The sequence below is a fragment of the Molothrus ater genome, chromosome 13, assembly GCF_012460135.2.
Source record: "Molothrus ater isolate BHLD 08-10-18 breed brown headed cowbird chromosome 13, BPBGC_Mater_1.1, whole genome shotgun sequence".
Taxonomy (NCBI): domain Eukaryota; kingdom Metazoa; phylum Chordata; class Aves; order Passeriformes; family Icteridae; genus Molothrus; species Molothrus ater.
The window spans coordinates 666,218-689,996 of NC_050490.2; the positions used below are offsets into that span (position 1 = coordinate 666,218).

Here is a 23,779-nt window from a genome sequence, read left to right on the forward strand (position 1 = left end):
ATGGCTGTTCAAAATGAAATGTCTCTGCAATACAGCAATGCATTATTATCTAGCTTCTGTTCACTTTCTGATTAAAACACCAACCAACCCAAGCCACTCACTCTTCATAGTTTAAGAGGCCCAAAGCTCCTTCATGAAACAATTCTGTTGTCACTTTTATATAGGGTTAGGTGATGCCTTCCGCCTCCTTTTTCTCAGTGAGCTAAATATAATTAATGGCTTCAAAATGGAATTAGTTCAACAGCATTTGGCTGAAAGCATTTATTGATATGAATCCAGTTATAAACCATAACTCAAAGGCATATTGTAAAGAAATTTACTTCACTGAAAATTCAAATAGCAGCCTTCTATATAGAAGTGGTATTAAAGCTTACACATTAGTACAGTCACCATAAATTCTGATTTTAACAGGCTTGGATAAACATATAAATTTTGGCTCAGCGAGTCTGCTTCGGCTGTCAATACTCTGAAATAGATACAAGCTTTAACAAACCTTTAATTCAAAAGCCCATTACTGCACCAACTGAAATAGAAAAGACCCGAGTATCAAAGAGGAGTTCTTCCCCACTTTCATGGTATTACTTCTGTAAGACAGCAATTGATCTACAGCCCTTGAAAGAAAACAACCCGCTTCCCTCTCCTGGATAAAAGTCAGTGCAGTTTTTTCATCCATCACAGTGTAACAGCATCAAAATACACCTTCTGCATCTGCTTAAAACAAGGAAATAAACATCCTGCAAGTCACAAAGCCATTCCATGACACGTCAATTTACTTTTTCTGGCAGATTCACTACAGAAAAAAACATGTTTTCATTAAAAAACCTAAATGAAGATTTGTTTAAAGCCGTCAATAAGAGAGAAATGGGGAAAAAGAGAAGGAAGAATTTTTACACATCTACATACTGCTAATGTTATTCTGAGGTGCTCTTCCACTCCATAAAGAAAACATGGAGAGATTCCTGCATCCAATGTCCTGAGATTTATTAAACTGCCAGACTAACTGTTGGTTACTTAATGACTAATAACATCGACAGTATTTAGCAGCAGCTGATAAATTGTGTAACCAACCTAATTTACCCTCTCTCGACATTAAAACCAGTCACTGTTAATAAATAACGTCTTAAAACATTTGGGTGGGTTCTTTAATTCAATGAACAATGTATTTGGAACTACTGTGATGGCCTTAGTGGGCAGGTACACAAATACAAGCTTATATGGTCTCTTTTAGAGCACAGTCCTTTGGTTGCCTGTGTTCTGTTACTATGTGCTCTTTTCCCTGAGAAACACCATAGTATTTAAACTCAGCTTTTTTTTTTTGTATGGGAATGTTTTTTATTCTTTCAGGCCATGCTAAATCCCCTTTGATTAGCTTGTTCAATGATCTGATCTCCTAATGAAAATGGTACAACTTTGAGGAGCAGTAACAAGCAGAGCTCACCAAGAGCCCTCGTGGCATTACTGGCCCAGCTGAAAGGAGGGAAGAGTTCTTCCCCAGAACTGCACTGAGGCAGCTCAGCCTGCAGCTGGTGACAGGGCCCAGCTGTGTGTTTGGTGCACACAGGCAACTCCACTGATGTGAGCAGAAATTCAAACAGGAGCTGCTACACCAACCTTGGGGCCACTCGCTGTGAATCCAGCCAAAGGGCAACTTCCTCTAGGCAGCCTTTGGGACAACAAAACACCCTTGAGAAGAAGTGTAAATGCCTAAAAGAGAGTAAGTTTGGAATAATTTCTCCCCTTCAACTAACGTGCTCTAGGAGCATTCAAATTGCTTGGGACATGGTATTATTTTCAAAAGGAAAAATGAGTAGGTACTTAAAACCAAATGAATCTCAGGACTACTTTCTACTGGCATTGCTTACAATGGGCTTAATTATTTATGGGAAGAAACCATCCCATTGTACATCTGCTGGAATTTTTGAAAAACAAGTAAGGGGAATAAAAATTAAAATCTTGTTTGCAAAGCACTGGATTAGCAGCAAGCAATCTGGGTTTTGTCTCCTCGGATAAATCTCCTAGATAGCTGGATCAAAGAAGTCCTTTGTGAAACAGACACTTTACTGAGATGTTTGGAGACTTGGAACATTTTCCAAAGTGATAACTGTTTTGGTATCCAGCTTAAGACAACTTTGAAAGCATTTTCTGAAAACTGGAATTAATTATAATTAAATTAATTCTTCTCCCACATTATATTTGGTGATTATATTTGAAGTCATGCTATGTAATTTCAATTATTAAGGTGTTTTTACACTAGAAACAGATAAAAGTCCTCAGAAACTCTAAAACTTGCACCAATGACAAAATGCTTGGCAAACAAAAACCGACTCCAGTTCAGAACTAATGCCTCTGCCAGCACACAGCAGCGCTCCTCATGTGAGACACACAGCTTTATGCCAGCTTTGGACATGCTTCTGCAACTTCAACTTTAGGCTCCACAGAGACAAGCTGGACATCTGTGCACGCTGCTCATTCAGGATATTCATTGACACACAGAGAGATCCCATCCCCGCTAAAACAAAATTTGAACTTGGCGGTTACCCAATCGCCAGTGCTGCAGCTACAGCCCAAGACAAGAAGTTAAGCCACACAACCCCACATTATTTTTGCTGGCACCTCCCTAAGAAATTTTTCAATTCAATTCAATGAAGGAAAAGAGAAAAGTATTGAAGGATTTCGTTTTGGGATTTTGATTTTATGAGCTGCTGGCAACTGTTCCTGGCCAAGAGCATACACACACTCTGTGACAAACTGTTACCCTGACACTGGTATTCTGAAGGTGAGAAGAAGCCTCAAAAAGTTCATTGTTGGTATGTTTTGTCTTTTGTTGATTTTTTTTTTTTTATAATTGGAAAGTGAACGTTCCTTCCATTTAGCATATAAATTGAATTAATTTGATTAGTCTTTCTAAGATGTAAACTCTTGTCTCGTCCAAACACTGTCTGTGCCAGCCAGCAGGTCAGGGCTTGACACGCTGAGTGAGAAAAGCTCCACCTTCAAACAGCACGGCACAAACATGTCTGCAGTTCATTCTGCAGAGCAGGGAACTTGCACAGCCACTACACTCACCAGACAACAGTGCTCACTACTTAAAACCAATTATTATCATTCCCTAAGAAAAGCCTTGACTTCAGCATACTGAGCACCCTCAAGTCCCCCCAGTGCCCCGCGTGCAGAATGAGCAGCCAGTGCCACCAGAAGGACTCCAGTGTGACACAAGATCCAGGGAAGCCACTTCCTTGGTGAAGCTCTTCAAGCACAGCCCATTTCTCCCCCTCAGCCACAAAACAGACACAGAAATGGGCCTCCTTAAAAACAGCTGCATTACACTTTTCTCTAAACAGAAAAGCAGGAATTTATTGTCCCTCTAATGTCTTCCTCAAAATCCCAAAAGTGCCCATTTGAGGGGCCGAAAGCTCGTGGCAACAGTTCCTCCTCCTTCCTGCTTGGCCACAGGGCCTTGCCTTGGTACATGTACTGTCCCAGGACAAATTCCCTCTCCAGGTGACACCACTGCAGTGGGGTAGGGATTGGTTTTCAGCGTCTTTCTGGAAGAATAATTCATTCATGTTGTCAACACAGCCACCCAGATCTCCACACACACAACTGCTGCACCTTTTTGCAGTAATGTTACAGAGGATCCTGCCTTTTTCCAAAGAGATAATTACAGACTGCTTGCTGACAATTATTTCCAGTCTCAAAGCAAACAAGACAAACAATGGCACAAATCAGTGATTCATGTCATATCTTAGGCAACAACTTAATTATCAGAATGAATGTATTTAAAGCACAGAATTAATGAAAGGAACATTCTAACAACCCTTTACCTGACACTGTCTCACAAATGTACAAATACAGTCTAAGGAGCAATCAGAACATCAGCTTGAAGGGAGTAAAAAATACTGTGACCAGTAGTAACAAAGGTGTTTTATTTGATCTTCCTTCACAGATGGCCCTGCCCTGGCCTTTTGGAGAATTTTCTGTCCTTCCATCAAATGCAAATGCTCGTCTCTCCTGAGGTGCTCAAATTGTTATTTTCAAGCCTTGATGTCTTAACACAATTCCCAGCAGTTCTTCTTAGCCTTTTACATTCTGACTTCTGTTTACTGATGCACTACTTCTCCAAGTGTAGTAGCACATCAATTAATTATACAGTAGTCTGCCTAATCAGGTTTCCCCAGGGTTTTTAACAGAAACCCTTTGTATTTCTTAATGATTCCACGAGATTGTAACTATTTTTAGTTCTGCAGTAAAAGAAATGAGTCTGCTGACAATACTATCTCCTAAAAAGGTGGAACTGCTATTGAAATGGTTGATCCAAGCACACTCAAACATTGGAGAATTCAGATTTAGTCTGGATCTTATGATTAACATTTCTGTATATAACATATGCAGTCACCACTTACAGAGACACAAATTAAGTAGAAAGCCTGGAACTGAAGAATAGATGTGACCTACTTATCATTTTAATATTAAAGCAGATACATTCAAGTTAATAGCAAAGTCTCCACTGCCTTCAATACAGTTCACCAATTGGTCAGTGAGAGTCCAATAATTTCCTTGACCAACTTCTCATGACCTGTCTTGTCCTGAAAGAGGACATGCTCTACCATACCCAAGATCACTTTTCTTTAGTTTTAAGGCAGATGTACACAAACTTGCTCTCTAAAGGGGATTTCAAGATTAATAAGAATTAATAAGAAAAAACAATAAAACCCCACCAAATGACAGAACCACAACAAATTACTAAAAGCACAAATCAGTAGAAATACATCAAGTTTTCACATTATAAAAGCTGAGAAAAACAGTAAAACACAGGTGGAGGACTTCTCCTGTGCCAGAGCTGGTTACATATTAGGCTGAATTGTGTGTTGTACTAAGAGAGGCCAGAATTAAAAATATTAAGTAGACAGCTGCCTTACTACAGAAGAGTTTCTCTCATGGATCATAAGAGGAGTCTGTGTTGGAGGCACCTCTGGAGATGGCTTGATGCAGCCCCTGCTCTAAGCAGGGTCAAATAAGGCTCAGGGCTGTGTCCAACTGAGAATCTCCAAGAATGGAGACCCCACAACCCCTCTGGGCAACACAACACAGTATCTGAGCAATCTGAGCACTGGCATGACAACACCTAAATCAAAAAGCAGACCTTTCCCTTTCATTAGAGCATTTGAGAGCCCCTTGGCCCAGGCTCCCTGCTGCAGACACAGGTCCATCTGTCAGCCAGCCCTGGGTCACAGGGACACAACCCGCAGCGCTGACATCGCGAAAGCTCCGACGCTCCTGCCGAGAGCATCGGCATGCCCGGGTTCTGAGACACCGCTCCTCATTCTTGCTCTTACCTACTCCCCAAATCAGAAATGAAGATGTGCCAGAGATCATTTCCACATTATGAAAGCAGCTCTTTATAGGATTCCACGGGGACCTGTCTGCAAGGATGAACTGTATCTCTGTGCAGTTCCTTTTGTCCTGTATTTGTTCTTTGATGTACAAATACGCCACAGACTAAGCGGTGATCTCTTTGATGTTGAACTTTTATACTTTATTGCAACTAGCACACTTACAAGAGGAGCTGCCAGTCATTTTTCCCTTCTAAACATTCAAATTTCATGAGACATTTGCTTTATGAGTCATATTTCTTAGTAACTTGTTTTAAGAATTTCCAGAAGAACTGTGCTACTCTTCTGGACTGATAACTTGATTAAAAATCAAGACCTGATCAGGTTTTTCAGGTATTACAAATTAATACAAGCATTGGCTAATATATCTGAGTAGATTTAACATAAAGAATAATTACGTAGTCAAGTATGTATTTCTTCACTCTCTTTTAGGTAATTCTGGAGGGTGCTGGGATCCAGCAGTGACCAGGAGTAGCTGCACTGGGAACAGGACAAACCAAGGCATGCAGGCAGTGGTACCTTCCTGGCTACTCTGCCAGCCTCCAACACTTTACAGTCCAGGGACTGCCAGAGGCAGCCTCTGCAGCACAGCTTTTCATAATGCAGCGTGTACACATTGAATTTTAGGCTTACAATACCACAGCAGATTAAATTACAAAGTTAGTTACTTCTGCAGCAAAACAGTAATCAACACTGGCAGAAATAACATGTTAGGAAGTGCAAATTTACCACCACTAAATGCTACAGCTTTCAGTGTGACATAAAAAAAGCATTTCCATTCTGAAGCACTTTGTGAGGGTTTTTAAATTGATCCTACGAGCTGAAATTCTTTGGAGTGAGATTTTGGTATTCACAAGGTCTCTGCTTTAGAGTGACCTTTATGTTTGGCTACTTTTCCCCTAAGTATAAACACTGTGGTTGAGAGGGAAAACATAAGAAGAAAATTAGAATATTTTGGAACAGTGACATCAAGGAGGGAGCATTTCCCCTAGGTTTCCATAACAAAAATCAGTACTGCTACTGATGGTCCTCTCCAAGCCAAGTAGTTTAAAGGTGTATTGGCAGTGTGCTGGCCAGAGAAATGCACCATGCTGGACATTTTAATCTCAAGTTATAATTTTAAAGTGAATAAACCACACAATAATTTGAGATGGTTTTAGTAAGTGAGCAAAAATATTTAAAATGAAACAAATCTGTTAAAGATATCGATTCCTCTTTTTCCAAAACAATTCACAGCTCAGAAAGGAGAAGTGTTGTTGAGAGCCAGCGAGGTGTGTGCAAAGGAGGGAGCGCTCCAGCACCTGCCATGCCACGCAGCCAGGTGCTGCACTCCACCTTTCTGGCTGGGAAATGCAAAGTTAATCCCAGAAATACCAGCAGATTTTTAAGAAATCTGAACAGAGCTAGCCACAGCAATACCAGAAACGCCACATTTTCAGGGCCTTTTCCAGGTTGGGGCAGAAGTTAGTTCTCAGCTCGCCCAGATTGTATCATGTGCAATCAAACAACTCACCAAGAAAAACACAAGGGTGAAATATTGCTCATGTTACTGAGAGGCTTCACACATAGTGTCCAAGGAAGCATCCCATGCGGGAGGCAGGAGATAGAATTTTGATCCTCCTTGAAGAGAACAATAGAAGAATCAATTCCTGCATTCAGCCGAGCCGGGCCTGCCCAGCCCCGCTGCTCCCCCGCTATCGCCGGCGATCTGCGAGGCACCAGCGCCCCGGGCCTGTTCGCCTCTGCCATTTAGCAGGCGCCTATGTATATGAGGTTTCTCAAATGAAACATCTCTGGCTCTTTAATTAACCTGTCTGACTTTTATTTATTATCTGTTGATACAAGAATCTGTCCAGCTGTTACAAACATCTTTATGTACTCATATTTTAAGCAAATATTTCTTTTAATTCAATAAGGCACCCACGGTAGGAGAAAAACTCTCCCCAAAATTTAACATAATGCATCTCTGTCAATCTAACAATTGCAGGGTGTGTCCCTTTGACAGAAAACAACGCTGAGCCTGAGCTCAGCTCCTCCAGCCCATCACAAACAAGCTGCCTCTCTCCACATGGCAGAGGACAGTGGCAAACACACCCCCCCAGCCCCGGAGAGCTCCAGCCTGGCGTTCCAAACCTGGACAGGACGGTGCTCTCACTTACATTTATGTGCTCCATGGGTGGTTTCCCCAGCCCTGGAGAGCTCCAGCCTGGCGTTCCAAACCTGGACAGGACAGTGCTCTCACTTACATTTACGTGCTCCAAAACTGGAAACATAAAGGTCTATCATACGGCCAATTCTACAGGACTCTAGAAGGAGGTAGTCCAAGGAGAGGAAAAAGCAGGGGCACTCTAGAACAAGCAGTTTTCTGCAGTGCACAAGATGGGTTAATTAATTCCCAAGCTGAGCAAAAAATAACTACAAATTCACTAGAAAATGTGTGTTTTCTCACAAAAGCTACTCTGACAAATCAAACACAGACAAAGATGGGCTAATTAATTTAGCCAAATGGGAAAATACACCCATTATGAGAAGCATTACAGTTGTTACAGAAGGACAGCTGCTGCTCCTGCCAAGTAGCACAGCAATTTATACTGTTCAAATTTACACCAGAACTAAAGTATGCGAATATCTATGTACAAAAAGGAAACTCCAAATGTTCTGATGACCAGACCAGGGATCATTTTTTACTGACTTTCAACTCCCTACCTAGACTAAAGGCTCCAGGCAAAGAGCACCTGGGGCTTAGAGAGAATTCAACCTTCTTTTGGGGTGAGAAGAAGATAAATGACCCTTTGAACCATGTCACACCAGGCACAGGGCCAAGCAGAAGAGGCTGGACAAGAGAGTGCTCCTCTCTTCAGAACTCGGAGTGAGGTAAACATAAGCTTATGTAAGTTTTAGGCACACTTAACCCATGGCACAGTATCACCTCCTCAGATCCCTGGCAGTCTCACAAGAGGTGTGAACTAAGTGCCACATGAAATGGGAACCTGATTTCTAATTGGATCATGTAAATTGTACAAGGCATTAAACAGCACACGATACTCGGATGAAGGGAGAAAATTGCTGAGCCAATGAAATACAGGAGCTCTCAGTATCTGCAAGAGCTGGAAGCAGAAGCCATTGCCACAATGCATCACTCCCCATTTCAGGCTGTTAACAAAATTACAGTGAGAACAGCAAAGACTTGAGGAGTTCTAGAACATCAGAGTACACTGCAGATGACAGCATGTGCAAACAGTGACAGGACCTTTTCTTTTTTTTTGGCTGTGAGTGCAGGGGTGGCAGGAGGTCCAAGCACAGGGCTCTGGGCAGGGTGCCTGCAGTGTCTCTGACCAGCACCACCCAGAGCCAGTGAAAAGCAAGGCTGGCATGCAGGAACACGACCCTGCTTCTCTGGCAACCAGTCTAAATTCCAGCTTGTGGTCCCTTCAGTTTGAAGGAACACTCTGAGAAACCCTATGTCACAGTGTATCTGTCTTTGTACAGACTTAATGCCACTTTTCCACCTCTTTGTTTGAGAATGATCAACTTCTTCTAAAGTACATAAATAAAGAGTCACGCAGTTGGTTTTATGAAGCATTTTGTCCCAGGATTCAGTGGCAAGAAACAGCACAGTATTTCAAAGAACACAAACAGTACACAATAATTACACGGCTGATACCCTATAAGTATGCTGACTATTCTATTTGCATTGTTCAGAAGTGAAGAGGTTACACTTATTTACATCCAAGCAGCTTTAATTAAGCTTTGAGATAAATGCTCTTAAAATGAAAGCTGGGATGATTATACCTCTCTCCACACTGATTTTAGCCTAGATGGCTATGTCTGCAGCATGACAAAGGGCCCAAAGGCTGGAATCACACAAACAGGTCCTGCACCACTCACCATCACACAGGAAAGAAAACAAAAACCACAGTGAAATCTGAATTGACTGCTTAGGTGTGCTGGAGCTGGGTCACAGGTGCAAGGGCAGCAGCAGTGGGAGCTGCTGACCCCTGCCAGTCCCCTGTGAGACCAAGGGCTCCAGCTGCACTCACTGACAGCAGCCAGAACATGGGCCACAGCTGACCCCAGCCGTGCTGGGCAGCCCCCAGGCCTCTCTGGGGGGAATCGTGCTCTTGTGAGAGCTTCAGGGTCAGAGGCTCACTTTAAGCTGCAGCCAGAGTGCGTGAGGAGCGTTACCCATGGCAGACACTGCAATGGGCAGAGCAGCTCCGTGCTCCTGAGGGGCAGCACACAGGCACCAGGAGCGTGCTGGGAGAACATGAGAGAGCTGTCCCAACTGGCATGGCACTGGACTCTGATTTCCCTGCATATCCCTTCGCTCCTTCAACGTGCCTGCTTCACCCTCCCCTGACACTGCAAAGGAAAAGGGAAGCAAACACTAATTTAATGACACGTTTCAGGAGAGTGTCAGCAGTGGTAACCTGTGCAGGCAGACAAGCTCAGAGTAGAGTGGTGGTACCTCAGGGGGCTTTCTGCAGTGCACTGAGCTCTCCAGAGAGCTCCCTGCTGCACTAAGCCCCACTGTGGAGAGGGGAGCAGCACGACACTCCGTGAGTCAGTGCCCTGAATCACTCCCTCGTGTTCTCAGCAGAAGGTGCAGGCAACTGGGAAACAGCCTGGAACTGCACCGAGCTTGCCAACCTGGATCCTGCAGAACTTCCCAGCCTAAATGCCTCTAGCAAGCTACAGACTTTGTTCAGCACAGGCAGCTCACAGGATGAAGCACAAGGAGAAAGTCCATCTCCAGACCTCCTGAAAGGCTTACCTGCTTCAACTTCCCAGTCAGCGCCTTTTTTCATCCAACAGGCAGAGAGGTCTGCACGGTACAGACTCACCTTTTTGCGCATAACGTAGTTATTCTTGGAGGACAGAGTGCTCCCCTCCCCTGCTAATGTTTATTGCAAAAAGGAGAAAAATCCCTGATCTTCAAAAAGGAAGAAGACAGTTTCTGTACCATTAGTTATGTGCATATCCCTTAGATATCAGTCCTCAAGGAAAAGACAAACCACAAAAGGAGAGAACTACTGCTTGCTTGATCTCAGGAGTTATCAGCTGTAATTGCAAATTACAGCTCACAGACAAATACAAGAAAGGTGAATAGTTTTTCCTTTCTTTGTGAATAAAAAAAAACCAGAAAAACATTCTAAAATGTATCAAGTCTGACTGTAATAACATTCTTGTCATATTCAGTTATTTTGCACACTACAAAAACTTATCTCCTGGGAATGGAAAGGAAAAAAAAGAACATGCTGCATCTCAACTTCCTCCAATACTAGATAGAGAATTGCAATGTATCTACTCAGGAGAGACACAAAGATTCGCCAATTTTGATTTAGTACATATAGTTTAGAATAAAATATACCAATTTAGAACTCTGTTGTGTAGTCAAGACGAAATACCAACAATCCTGATGGCAATTACTCACGATAGTGATCATTTTTACACTTTACTGTAGGCAAGAGAAGCAAGAAAAAAGATTTAAAATTGCTTAAGGTTAAAATCGAGAGCTACATCATCCTAGAAAAAACCCCCCAAACATGCTAGGTTCTCTATAATGGGGAATGAGTAAAGAAATCAGTCTTTTTCACACACAGTGGGGAAGTACTTGGCATAAAGAGGACTCAGTTCTTCACTAAGGTCTCTAGACACTACTCCCCAAACTAAAAAATGCCAAAACAAACATTCAGCTCCCCGCTGCAGAGCTGCAGGCCCTTCCCCTGCACCAAGTGAACCAGCTGCCATCTCCCCCTGACACCCCCCACCAGCTCACTGAATAAAGCACAGGGACATTTCACATCTGCCTAAGCCCACACCCCCAAAACCAGCCTATACCCTCCTCTACGACCTCAGGGAGTCATTTTGTTTGGTTTCACAAAAAAGGGGCACAGAAGTCCTTCAGTTGTGTCTGTAGACTGCTTAAGTTTTGCCCCAGTTATTCAGAATTATCCTGGAAGAATTATTTTTAGACTGCATTACAAGCCGTTGGGAACCCGCTCACCATTTTAGCCAGGCAAGAGCTGTATGTAAGTTTAAAGAGTCTGGTGAGATGTTCAGCACCCACAGTTTCTGCTGACCTAAACAGGACAGAATCTCCTTACTTGAAACGAGTGTCCCCAACTGAGACTTGTACAGAGCATGCAACTGCCTTTGATTTTCACAGAGCGAGACATAAAGACAGATTTCCTCTTTTACTTTTAAATCTCGAGAGTCTTTCAAAGAGCCTGAAAAGTACATTTCAGCAATAAACCTCAAACCAATCTTATCCTCTGAATGTAATGCAACAAATGTCTTAGATACAAGCAAGTCAGTCAGATCAGTCAAATGAAATTAAAGCAGCAAGAAAACAGCCTGTCAGCTAGCAATTCCAAAGGCCAGATTCTGTTAATATTTAGTCAACAGAAGTTCTCCACTGGACTATTTGCTAAATTGGATTTAACTTTCAATAGCGCCACAGTAAAGGTAAATTTAAGCACACTTCAATTTGCAAAGCTACCTTTTTTTTAAAAACCTCTGGCAAGATATTTTTCCATAGGCATTTGTTTACTGGTGAAAAGCACTGAGTAATTACCAACGTGCTGGGAGGCTGGTGCCAGGATACAGGACAAAAAACACGTCAAAAGGTCAGGCTTGACAGACTGGGAAAAGCTCACCCAAATGAAGCAGCGGTGCGTGCATCCCTGTCTGGCCCCGGAGCAGCCCGGCTCTGCCGGCTCCGCTCGCTGCAGGAAAAGCACCTGGGGCAGTGGGACAGCGGCAGCCAGGAGTGCTGCCTGCTGCACGGCTGCAGCCAGGAGTGCTGCCTGCTGCACGGCTGCAGCCAGGAGTGCTGCCTGCTGCACGGCTGCAGCCAGGAGTGCTGCCTGCTGCCCTGCAGTGCTGCCTGCTGCATGGCTGCAGCCAGGAGTGCTGCCTGCTGCATGGCTGCAGCCAGGAGTGCTGCCTGCTGCATGGCTGCAGCCAGGAGTGCTGCCTGCTGCATGGCTGCAGCCAGGAGTGCTGCCTGCTGCTCTGCCGTGCTGTCTCCTGCACAGCTGCAGCCAGGAGTGCTGCCTGCTACCCTGAAGTGCTGCCTCCTGCACAGCTGCAGCCAAGAGTGCTACCTGCTGCCCTGCAGTGCTGCCTGCTGCCCTGCCGCGTTGCCCTGCAGTGCTGCCTGCTGCCCTGCAGTGCTGCCCTGCCATGCTGCCTGCTGCATAGCTGCAGCTCGGGCTCTCCGCAAAAATGCAGCAGATTCCAAAAATCCTGACACAGTGGAGTCATCTTCCTTAAAACAAGTGTTTTTTAATGACTGAATTTTCATTTGGGAGCAGTCAGTAGAAAGGACAGTTATATTTCCAATGATTCAAGCACAGATCCCCAAAGCGAAACAATTTTCCTTACAGCCTAGGAACAACAGATTCTACTCATCTGGTCCATCTTCCACAAAACAGCGACAGACCGAACTTTACATTAACATAGCAGTAGTCAGGATTAGGACCTCAAATGCCACCTTAACAGTAAATACATCTGGGTTTAAATAGATTAGAAAATTTACATCAGCCTTTCCACCAATCTCTATTTAGGAATGTGCACAACAATGATAACACAACTATTGCCAGGTTCCCGTCCGTACTTTATAACTCATCAGTGGACTGAACCCTTCTGACCAGGGCTGATGATGGCACAAGACAAGCACCTGAGCTCTCACCAGCACTGACTGACACACCTCTGTACAACGCAGGCACCAGAACATGGAACAGCCCCACAGCCAGGAAACGATCTGCCCTGGTTTGGGCTCACCTCTGTCTGTACTGGCCTGACAAAGAACTCCTGGTTCCACCCCAGCACAGGGTACCTGCCCATCAGCACTCAGCACTGCTCTCCTTGAAGTCACCCTGAGGCTCCTGCCAGGGAAGACTCTCTCTGGAATAAGATCTGCACCAGTGCCTACGCCGGCAGAATGATCGGATTTCTTCGCAAACTTCACTGGTGAGCACGTAAAGTTGCTGTGTCCCTTAGCAGCGTCAGCTGCTGAGCCTGTGTTACCAACTAAAAATGCAAGGTTTCCTGGATACTCTACAGACTCACAGCAGTTGGCAAATAATTTCTAAAAGCCCATCAATCTAGAAAATACTTATTCAGTCATTAAGAACTTTGATGCTTCATCTCTGCCTGTTTTCTTAGAAATCAGTTGGAAAAAAATCCTCTTTCTGCTCTGCCTGAAATGAGCAAGTTTCATTTCCTAACACGCAGCCTGTCTCAAAGACATGCCCAGGCTCTTCCCTGGACTGGTCTGTTCCCAGCACTGTAGGTGTGTGAGTGTAGCGCTCCATGTGTGACAGCTGGCTCGTCTTTACCCACCCAAACCTGGATGCAGGCTCAGGAATTTTCACAATTAAAGAGAACATGTTGGCCAGAACATTGTGTTGCAAGAAAAATAAAACAACTCACAAAATAACTTCATATGGTATCAGTTTGGGCTACCTAAACAGCAATAGGAAAGGCATTAATACTCCCCCTTTTACCCAAAAAAGAAAATTAAACCAAATATGAAAATCCCATGTTCTCCTTAAGACCATAATTTTTTGCACTGTAACTTCAGAACTGTAAAAGATTAGAAGACACCACCACAGGATAGAGAACAAACAAGATACCCAATTCACCTCCAGATTTTGTGTTTTTCCCTTTTACTTTTGAGCTTAAACAAACTCCATACCCTATTCTATTGGTCTACTTCTCTCAAATCATAATATTGGCCTGTGGATCTATTATTTCACAGCAGTCAGAGGCCCTTTTAAGACAAATGACAACACATTTCCTCCAGCTGAAACATGTCCAGCAAATTAGAGAAAGGATAAGAAACCAAGGAAGTTTTTCAATGCATTAGAGAACTAAATATTATGAAACATGAATTAAATGCACTATAGAAGTGGTCTGTAAAAAGTACAAAGACCTACGCATTTCCATAATAAAGCCACTAGGAATTACACTTTAAAATCCAAAAGCTGGGCTCTGCCAAGATTTTACATCAGTGTGGAAATTGGTTTAAATGAAACTCCCAAGAGAATAAAAAATATATTTCGGAGTTGAATTGCTGTAAATCATCCACCTGTTCTTTTACAACACACCTTAAATCTCTGTCCAGAAGCACACAACATAATCACACCCCCAATATTTTTGTGTGTGTACTTCCCTCCCTCTTTTTAAAAAATTGTTTATTTAATTTCATGGTTCTAAAAGGCTTATAAGGGATACGCTGAAAAACTGTTATCAGAATGTGTAGAATTCTAAAGGACTGCTAAAATATCCATGTAGTTTGCACTTTAAAAAAAATGCACTTCCTTTTGTTACAGATGCAAGTATCTGAATCAACCCAATTACATTTTCTTGCCAAATACATTCAGCATGGCTAATGATTAATGAATACAGTGCTTTTCTTTTTATTCACACAGGCTTCTCTCCAAGAAGAAAAGGAAGCCGCGTAATTGAAAATTACCGTCCTTAAACACTACGCTGCTACTGGTGTGCATTACCTAGTGCCGTGCAAAGTGGGAAAAAAAGGAAACAGTCTCTAACTGAAGCAAGACTCAATATTCTTTTCCCAAGTAACTAAATTTTTAAAGAGAAATTTTGCCTAAAATTCATTTTAAACAGCACACATTTAGTATTTTAGTGGGGGCATTAAATTCATATATTTTTAGATTACTGTGAAAAAATACTGTATGTAAGTAAGATGGTTATTCAAATTAATTTTTTTTCCTATATTTAAAAAAAACCCCATACCTATGACTTGAAAAACACTGCAATGCAAAGCTCTACTGTGGACCTAATTTTATTAAAAAACAGGGCAGACTACAAACGTACCTCTAAACTTTTGGTATCTCATCAAAAACTTCGTTTGACTGTCCTCAGTCTGCCACTGCCCCTCATTAAGGACTCGAATCCGCAAAAAGAGAAAACTCCAGGTTTAGAAAAAATAAGTCACTAAGTAACTCGGCTTTTTCCTTTTATTCCAAAGCCTTTGAAAGATGAGCAGCTGCCAGAAGACGGCATTTCAGCCCCAGCAGCCGCCCAGAGGATGCTGCACGTCCTTTGCTCTTGGCTAGAATCAGATTTTAGGGAGCCCGTTTTCTCCGCGGGGTGCGGGAAGCCCGAGCGCAGCCGGTGTCGGCCCGGAGCGGGCTCAGCCGCAGCCCCGCCAGCCCCGCGCCGGCCGGCAGCGCCTCTGCCCTCGAACTTGCAGGCGCCGCTCAGCGCAGCGGCTCCGCGGTGCTCCCGCCGCCACCGAGCCGGGAACGAGCCGCCCGCGGCCCCGAGAGCCGCCCGGAGCCGCCCGGGCCCCGCACGGCCAGCGCCGGCCCGGCCCGGCAATGAGCGGCGCCGGACCCCGAGCGGCGGCCCCGGGAGCGCGGAGGCCGCGGAGCGCCGCGACTCCGGCCGGCGCCGCTCATTGCCCGGGCCGAGCTTTCGTGCCTACCTTTCATCGCGGCGAGCACAACGCACATCATTTGTCAGCGGCGAACGGCGGGGAGCGGAGCGGAGCGCGGCGGGCAGGAGGCGGGGAGGGGAGGCGGGACGGGCCCTCGGCGTGAAGCACCAGCACCGCCGCCGCCTCAGCAGCAGCAGCCGCCGCCTGCCAGCGGAGAGCCGCGCCGCGCCGCCATCCCCCGGCCCATATGAGGCTCCATGTGACCCGCTGACACCGACCCAGCCCCGGCCCCCCGCCTTGTTTACACCGCTCGCCCCGTCCCCTCCCCTGCCGCCGCCGAGGGGCGGTCACGGGGCGCGCCCGGCGCGCAGCACCGCCCCCGCCGCCCGGGGCTGCTCCGCCCGGCCCCGCACGGCACGGCCCGGCCCGGCAGGTGCTGCCCGGCCCCGGCACGGCCCGGCACGGCCCGGCCCGGCAGGTGCTGCTCCGCCCGGCCCCGCACGGCACGGCACGGCCCGGCAGGTGCTGCTCCGCCCGGCCCCGCACGGCACGGCCCGGCCCGGCAGGTGCTGCTCCGCCCGGCTCCGCACGGCACGGCACGGCCCGGCAGGTGCTGCCCGGCCCCGGCACGGCCCGGCCCGGCAGGTGCTGCCCGGCCCCGGCACGGCCCGGCCCGGCAGGTGCTGCCCGGCCCGGCCCCGCACGGCCCGGCCCGGCAGGTGCTGCCCGGCTCCGCACGGCTCGGCTCGGCAGGTGCTGCCCGGCCCGGCCCGGCCCCGCCCGGCAGGTGCTGCGCGGCAGGTGCTGCCCGGCAGGTGCTGCCCGGCCCCGGCACGGCTCGGTCCGGCAGGTGCTGCTCCGCCCGGCCCCGCACGGCACGGCTCGGTCCGGCAGGTGCTGCCCGGCCCCGGCACGGCTCGGTCCGGCAGGTGCTGCTCCGCCCGGCCCCGCACGGCACGGCACGGCCCGGCCCGGCAGGTGCTGCTCCGCCCGGCCCCGCACGGCACGGCACGGCCCGGCAGGTGCTGCCCGGTCCCGGCTCGGTCCGGCCCGGCAGGTGCTGCCCGGCCCCCGGCGGCAGAAGCGCTCCCGCAGCGCCCCAGAGCAGCTCCCGTCCCTCGGGTCCCGCAGCTCCAGCGCGTTTGTTCCCCGCAGCCCCCCCGAGTGTTGTTTTAAGTAAAAAATAACCGCGTTGCCGCTACATCTTGGCACAACGCTCCGCAGTTAATAGTCGCTGACTCGATCAAGCAGAGCAGCATTTACATTTTAAATCTGTCTGGTGACGGGTTCATGCTTTCCTAGGATTTACTTGGAACGTCTGAAACATGATACCACTGCTGGAGTTTTCATCTATTCTATAGCATCAGATGTCACCGTACTGTCAGTTTGTGAGATGAAGTTTTACATTCATGGATATACACACAGCCACACTACAGGAGGGATGGCGCATGACTGAGCACACCCACAGACACAAAAATAATCCAAGCTATTAAAAAAACACACACTTTGCTGAAAATTGCATTAACAAAACCAGTATTTTTCTCCAATTCCTGTATTAGCCACTGGAATAAACTCTCATGAAATACAAAACCACACCAAAAAAAAAAAAAATTGATGCATTACAAGCTGTTTAAGAGGGGACAGAATATACTATACTATTTAATCTAATTCAATCAGAAGTATAAGTATTTAACAAAAATAAGGGAAAATAGTTACAAACAAAAGCCAGAGGAACCATCTTAATATTTGAAATGAAGCCCTATATTTAGAAAGCCTTTATGAGATGAGGACACTGAAACAATCTAGTATTAAATGGCCCTTAATTGCTAATTCTTACCTATTTCTTTAATGAGTTCTTAATACAGTATGATATTATTTAAATGTGATTTGATCCAAGTGTACTTACCATTTATCAGTCTAGTCATTCAAGCCCTATTAATGCAAAATACTGTTTTAAATTTTCCTTCTTTCAAAAAACATTAAAACATTAAAAATTCCAAGAGCTAATCTGCTGCAGTAGTGTAAATTTAGCAGGTATCTTTGTCATAAAATTTTTCATCTACATTTGCTCTCCTTACATTAAGCCATTCCTACCAATAGCACATGTACAGTGCGATACTGCTCAGAAAATGTACAGTGGCAGAGCTGGTCCCAGATGGGTTTGTGCTCATGGAGTTTTACCTGCAGCACAAGCTGTAAAGTTGCAATGTACTGAACAGAAACCTTACAGGGCATTCTGGACTGAATCAAATCCCACCAACAGTGCTGCTCAGAGCTCCTCAGGGCCTGCAGGATGCTGCTTTTACACATGGGCCAACTGTGGGATTTAGATGCAGCCAGAAAGCTTGGAGCATGCACAAGAGAGAAGAATGATGTCTTAATGCATTGTAATGTGGAGTTAGATCTTTGTAAACATTTTGCTCTGACACAGCAAGTAATGTCAGACCAATGGCCTGAAAAATGTCATAGTCCATTAGCACTAGTTGTCTTGTCAGACATTTAACCTTAAGGTACACAGCATTACATTATTACTGATCTGGATTTGTTTCCAGTCCAGCTGAAATGCAACTGGTAATCTGGAATGACATCTGATGTGCTAAACAGCTTCAATAATAAGCAGACAACACAGAATTGCATTCTTACACAGGCTACTTCATAAAATCACAGAAGATTTGTCATCAGACATTTTATGTGAGAAGAGCATACCTAAAATAGTTTATTATTTGTTATCAATATCCCATCTAAAGCAATCTGCTGACTTTGGAATATGTAAACACACCCATTTGCACTTGGGCTTTCTGTCTCACATTGACCTCATCATGAAAACTCCATCCAAAATCCATTTCCTTCCCCATTTACCAAACTACTGCAATAGTGACAGTCTCTCTGGAGTTCAGACACGGTATCAGTGACAACACAATGTGCCAGTCAAATAACACTGAGCTGAGTATTACAGTACACTTGACAGGCAATTGCTCTCACTGTTTGTGCAGCAGGGTTTCATTTGACTGATAGGAATGCATCCCAGCTTCCAGAATCTTGTCTATCCTGCCTGCTCCTTCAGCTTTTGATAGATACCCATGAAACACTGCAAGACTGCAAACACTTCACAGGAGTGAGAAACTACACTTCAGGGTACACTCAATTCTTGCCTTGACTTCTGCGTTCAAAGACCTCCTGAACATGTCAAATGTGTTTATTAATGGTTCAGAGTGAGCAGTGGCCTGCAAACAGACCCTGACCACAGCACGTGCTCATCCTTTGAGCCACTGTGGCACAGCCCAAGCACACCCAAACATCCAAGAACTACAAACCTTAGATTGCTGCTTTAGGGATGGGAACAGATTGGGGAACCTTATCAAGTATTGCTCTGTGTTGCGCTGACATAAAAGGTGTTCAGCTTGTCAGCCTAACCACAAGCCTCTGCAGCAATCTGAGGGAAACAACTGCTTCTAGAAATCTTTTCAACCCTGCTGCAAAACAGAGAAGTGTTAAATTGCTAACAGAGAAAGGGGAAACACCTATGACAGCTATTAGCACTGGTAATGCAAGAGACAGTGTTAATTGAGTATTCTAGGCACAGGACAGAAAACACTGAGAAGCTTCCTCCACCTCTTTTTAAACCTACTGAGCAAAGTAATAAATTCAGCTTCTAAGATGAACCAACCACTTCTAACTATTTGTTCAAGGACATCCCCAAACTGAAGTAGTTTAAATGCAACTAATTAAACAAAGATGTTTATGTTGTTCTGACTTGAAATGTCAGTGGGGAGCATTTCTGCAGACTGTTGGGTCAAGTTTTGCATTCTTGCCTAAGCTGCATGGTTAGGCTTAATTTAGGAATAATTTTGAGACCTCCTTATCACTAAAATTTAAGATTTGAATAATAAACACAGGGCACAACCACCACCCTTCTTCCCTACCTAGCATAGAGGAAAAAGCATTCTTAAAAAAGAAAATGTGTCATGTAATCACCCCCTGTCTGAAGAAGGTTTAGCCCCACAGGCTTGTTATGAAGCTGAAGCAGTCAAACCACTCTGAGGTACAGCATTTCCCCACTGCTCCATCACTGCATGCAAACCTTTGCAGGGCAAGGGCTGCATGCTGCATTCTCCCATGGAGATGAAAACCTACTTACTGGGAAGGAAATGTGATATAAGAGCACTTCAATAAATCATCCAGAACCTCCACATTTTCAGCTTTAGCAAACACAGCTTCTTCACCTCTTTTAAAATTACCTACAGCTAGTTTTACATATATGTTTTCACTTATAAAATGGGCTTAGACTGGCAGTATAAATCCACATAATTCTGCATATTTTTAAATGTTTTTCTGAAGTCTTCATAGGCTTGCAATGAAATAAGTTCTTTAAAATGTTTAGGAAATCTTATATTGATTCAAGTAGGAGGCAGTAACATCCAGAAATGCTCAAGTGCTTTTCAGGACTTCAAACATCTATAGAAAATGTTGAAAATTTCTTTTCAACATTTAAAGAGCTCCTCTAAGGAGTTAAACTCTGCCCAGAGATGGTGACAACAGCTGCTGGTAAATGGGAAGAAGCAGGCGATACTGAAAGCAAAGCCCTTCTCCAATGGCAGCCCAATCACACATCCTCATCAGGGGAAGCATTCAGCTCCCAGCTCATCTGAGTGTTGCAGGTCTAGATGTGACCAGAGTTTAAAACCAAGCATCAGAACACTCTGCTTGTGCCCTTTTGGCTTCTTACTCAACAACAGCCACGTGTTGAAACCATGGAGGTGCAGTGATCACAACATCCTTGTTTACCAAATACACCCAAAACCAAGTGTAGGGAAACTAAACTGCAGCTCTAGATCATCTTTAAAAACACAGTTCACAATTCTTTCCACCCTGTTGGCAATCAATTTTTAAGTGCTTTCCAACTGATACATGCAACACCCCCAAAAAGAAAACGATTGCTCCCTAACACATATCCCCCTCTAGATTTAGTGGTATTTTAGTGTTCATTTATTTCTAGCCCTCCAAGTAGCACACTGTTGAAGATGAACCTGAGGTTGTCCTCATTAAGTTGCCTCTTTTTCATCTATTTAAAACTGCTACTATGCTGACCCTGCAATCATTCCATTTTGCTTCAGCCAAAATCCGCGCCTCAGTTCCTGCTGAGGAGGTGTGCTTCTGTGCCTCGTGGGCCTACAGCTATGTGTCTTAATCAAGTCATTTTAGAGACTACCCCACAACTCCCAATTAAGTCCTTTGCTATCCCCAACTGTTGAACTGCTTGCTGTGCTTTGCCAAACAGCTGCTGCAGTTCTGCACCTGGTGAAATGAAGTATGAGTTGACAAAATGTTTTGGGGTTCATCTGGATGAAAGCTAAGTCCAAAGTCATTATTATCAGCTAGGCATGCTGTTAGTAGCAAAAGATTTTAAAGATCTAGTCGACTGAATTTTCACCCAGCTTCCTCTCACCTTGCAAGCCTATCACATTTGCTGCTTTTCAGACTCTAAGGTAACAGCAGTACATTTGGAAATAAAGTGATTAGAAAGATGAGATTATCACCAATTCATCATCTGATACCAATTGCAAGTGGGGCCATGGAAAAATACAAAGTTATCAAGAAATAGATCAAACTGGACTTGGTAGCCTCCTCCTTTTGTCTCCACCTAAAAGGGCATTATGAAGTGACTGGTATTGGATTACTCCTCATGCTGCCACTGCAGAGTCCCTGTTTGATCTCAGAAAGATTCTCATTCACAGTTTTGAAAGATCAAATCTTCCTGCAACATCCTGGCATTAATGATGCCAAAAAGCAGGAATTGTTTGAAAGCTGCTAGAGCTCTCTTTTTCATGCATAATCTTACCAGGGTATTTGGCCAGAGCTGCTTGCCAAAACTGCAGCTATGTATTGTTCTGTACATCCCTTTAGGTGGGGAAAAGTCAATAGACAGTGTATAAACCAACTGCTGATTGGCAGCAGCACAAAGAACAGCAAGATACTAATTATCCTCAAAGAAGTACTCACTAGACCCTTGTTTAAGGATCCTTGCCATATAATCATTTTTCAGAATACACAGGCTCTCCAAAGAACCACCTTTTCCTGTAAATCAACCAAGAGAGAATTGTGCTGGTCGTACTGGAACATGTTCAGTGTAGTTTAGAATCTTCCAAAGTCCTTTTGTTCCTTATCACCTTGGTGTAGGCTTCTGTAGCACAGAGTGGGCAAAGCTGCTCAGTTGAGCATCTTAGCATCTTAAGCCTATCCATTTTTAACTCATAATTTAATTCCAGATGAGAGCAGATGCCTGGATGCAGAGACCCTGTCAGCTGGACAGGTGCTGGGGCCTTCTGGAGGCCTGCTGAGAATAGACAGAACCTCTAAGTGCTTTGGTCCCTTTCTGAAAAATACCTTGACAGTATTAGCAAAGTTCTCGCTTCCCTAAAAAGCCTTTGGTCTGTAAAATTTTTGTTCAATTTTTGGGGTAACAACTGGGTTTCACAAGGTGTTAGGTCCATTTCCCAAACTATTGTGCATACAGCCGTTCACAGAAGAATTGCAATGCTCACAGGGATGCCCTAGACCAGCCTGGAGCATTTGCTACCTCCTGTAAATTTATGACTGACCTGACTACTGGCTTTAGATCATTAGCCAGTTATACATCATGGATAAGTAACAGGGTTTTTTCCCTTTTTTTAATCCCTGGGCTTCCCTTTCTGCCCTGTTTTGTATCATCAGGGATAGCCAAAGCAGGAGAAATGGTAGTAGTGAGCAGAGCATGAGATGAAGTGAGACAGGTTTCCTGCTCAGAATCTTCCTCACAAATGTGTCTGGCCAGATGTAGCACCAAGAAGGAACCCTGGAGCTTCCTGCCTTTTTCTGATGAATAGTTCAGCAATCAAGATGATTTGGGCATATCCCAGTGGATCCTCTGCCACTCCACGTGCCATGGGATTCACAGCACTTCAGCCTCTTGATTTCCTTGCTGCTTATGGCAGTGCTCTCATCTGTTGAACAAATTGAATGCTTCAGCTATTCTTAAGAATAACCAGAGAAACGTTAATCTACAGCCAGCCAGAGTTGTGCTTTCTGCCCATAAACTCTGGAAATGATGTGTAAGTGGCCAGAGAACAATGGAAGCAGTCTCACATATGGGATGAGGATGTTCCACAGGAGGAATTTCTGTTGCACTCACTCCCACACTGAGCAGAAGTAACTCGAGAGCAGCTGTAAATATGCCAGCACTTAAACTGCTCCATGTCATGCCCAGTGACAGTCAAACCTCCCTCGTAAGCTTTCTGAGACCAGCAAGCAAATTTTGCCCATTTTCAACAGTGTGATTAAGAATGGGAGCACTAGTGGGACAGATAAGCTGTGTTGGGCACTCAGAGAGCTAATATGGAAATGATTTTTCTTTCATGGGAAGTAGAAGCATCTGTCCAGTCAAGCAAACCAAGCAATGATTCTGCATTATGAAATACTCTTTTTATAACTATTGATGTTTCAGTTGGTAGTGCCACATGTGGGTTTACTGCTTACATTTAAAGTGCAGCTTTCAGGACAGGATTCATCTAAGTTGACATTGGCTGATCAGCAGCATATTTCCTGCTTCTGTGAGCATATACATTATTTATACAGCTTTGCACTATAGATCTTGTACATTTTCTATGTCTCAATGCAAAACACAAGCTTAGAAGCCAACATGCTTTCTAGGACAATTAAAATTCCGTGTTGGGACTCTCTGCAGAATTAAATCTTCAGGCCACAGTTATATGGGTTTCTAAGCCTCTCTGACCCCCTCTTTTCCAGCACAGTGCTTAACAGAATGGGGGTAAATACTGTGCTTTAGCATTTTCTCCAGTTCCTCCTCAGATTAATACTGAGCTCCAGAACAGAAACACTGGAAAGTCCAACATATTCTCTGCTCGTGTACTAGTAGATCATTGCTAATTTCTCTCATTTCTCACTTCTTCAAACTTTAGAGCCACTTCAGCAG

At 44.8% G+C, this 23,779-nt stretch overlaps 1 protein-coding gene across 2 annotated transcripts in view; it reads right to left on the reverse strand.

The window, feature by feature from the left end:
* RORA (RAR related orphan receptor A) overlaps window positions 1-23,779 on the reverse strand; it is a 358,958-nt gene that overhangs the window by 55,492 nt on the left and 279,687 nt on the right. Inside the window, exon 1 of one of the 2 annotated variants that reach the window (XM_036389355.2) lies at window positions 15,859-15,945. The exons of the other annotated variant lie outside the window; for it this stretch is intronic. Within the exon in view, the coding sequence (XP_036245248.1) occupies window positions 15,859-15,889 (31 nt within the window). The 5' untranslated portion in view covers window positions 15,890-15,945. Of the gene's footprint in view, window positions 1-15,858; window positions 15,946-23,779 lie in introns of those variants that run through there. 2 annotated transcript variants of the gene reach the window in all.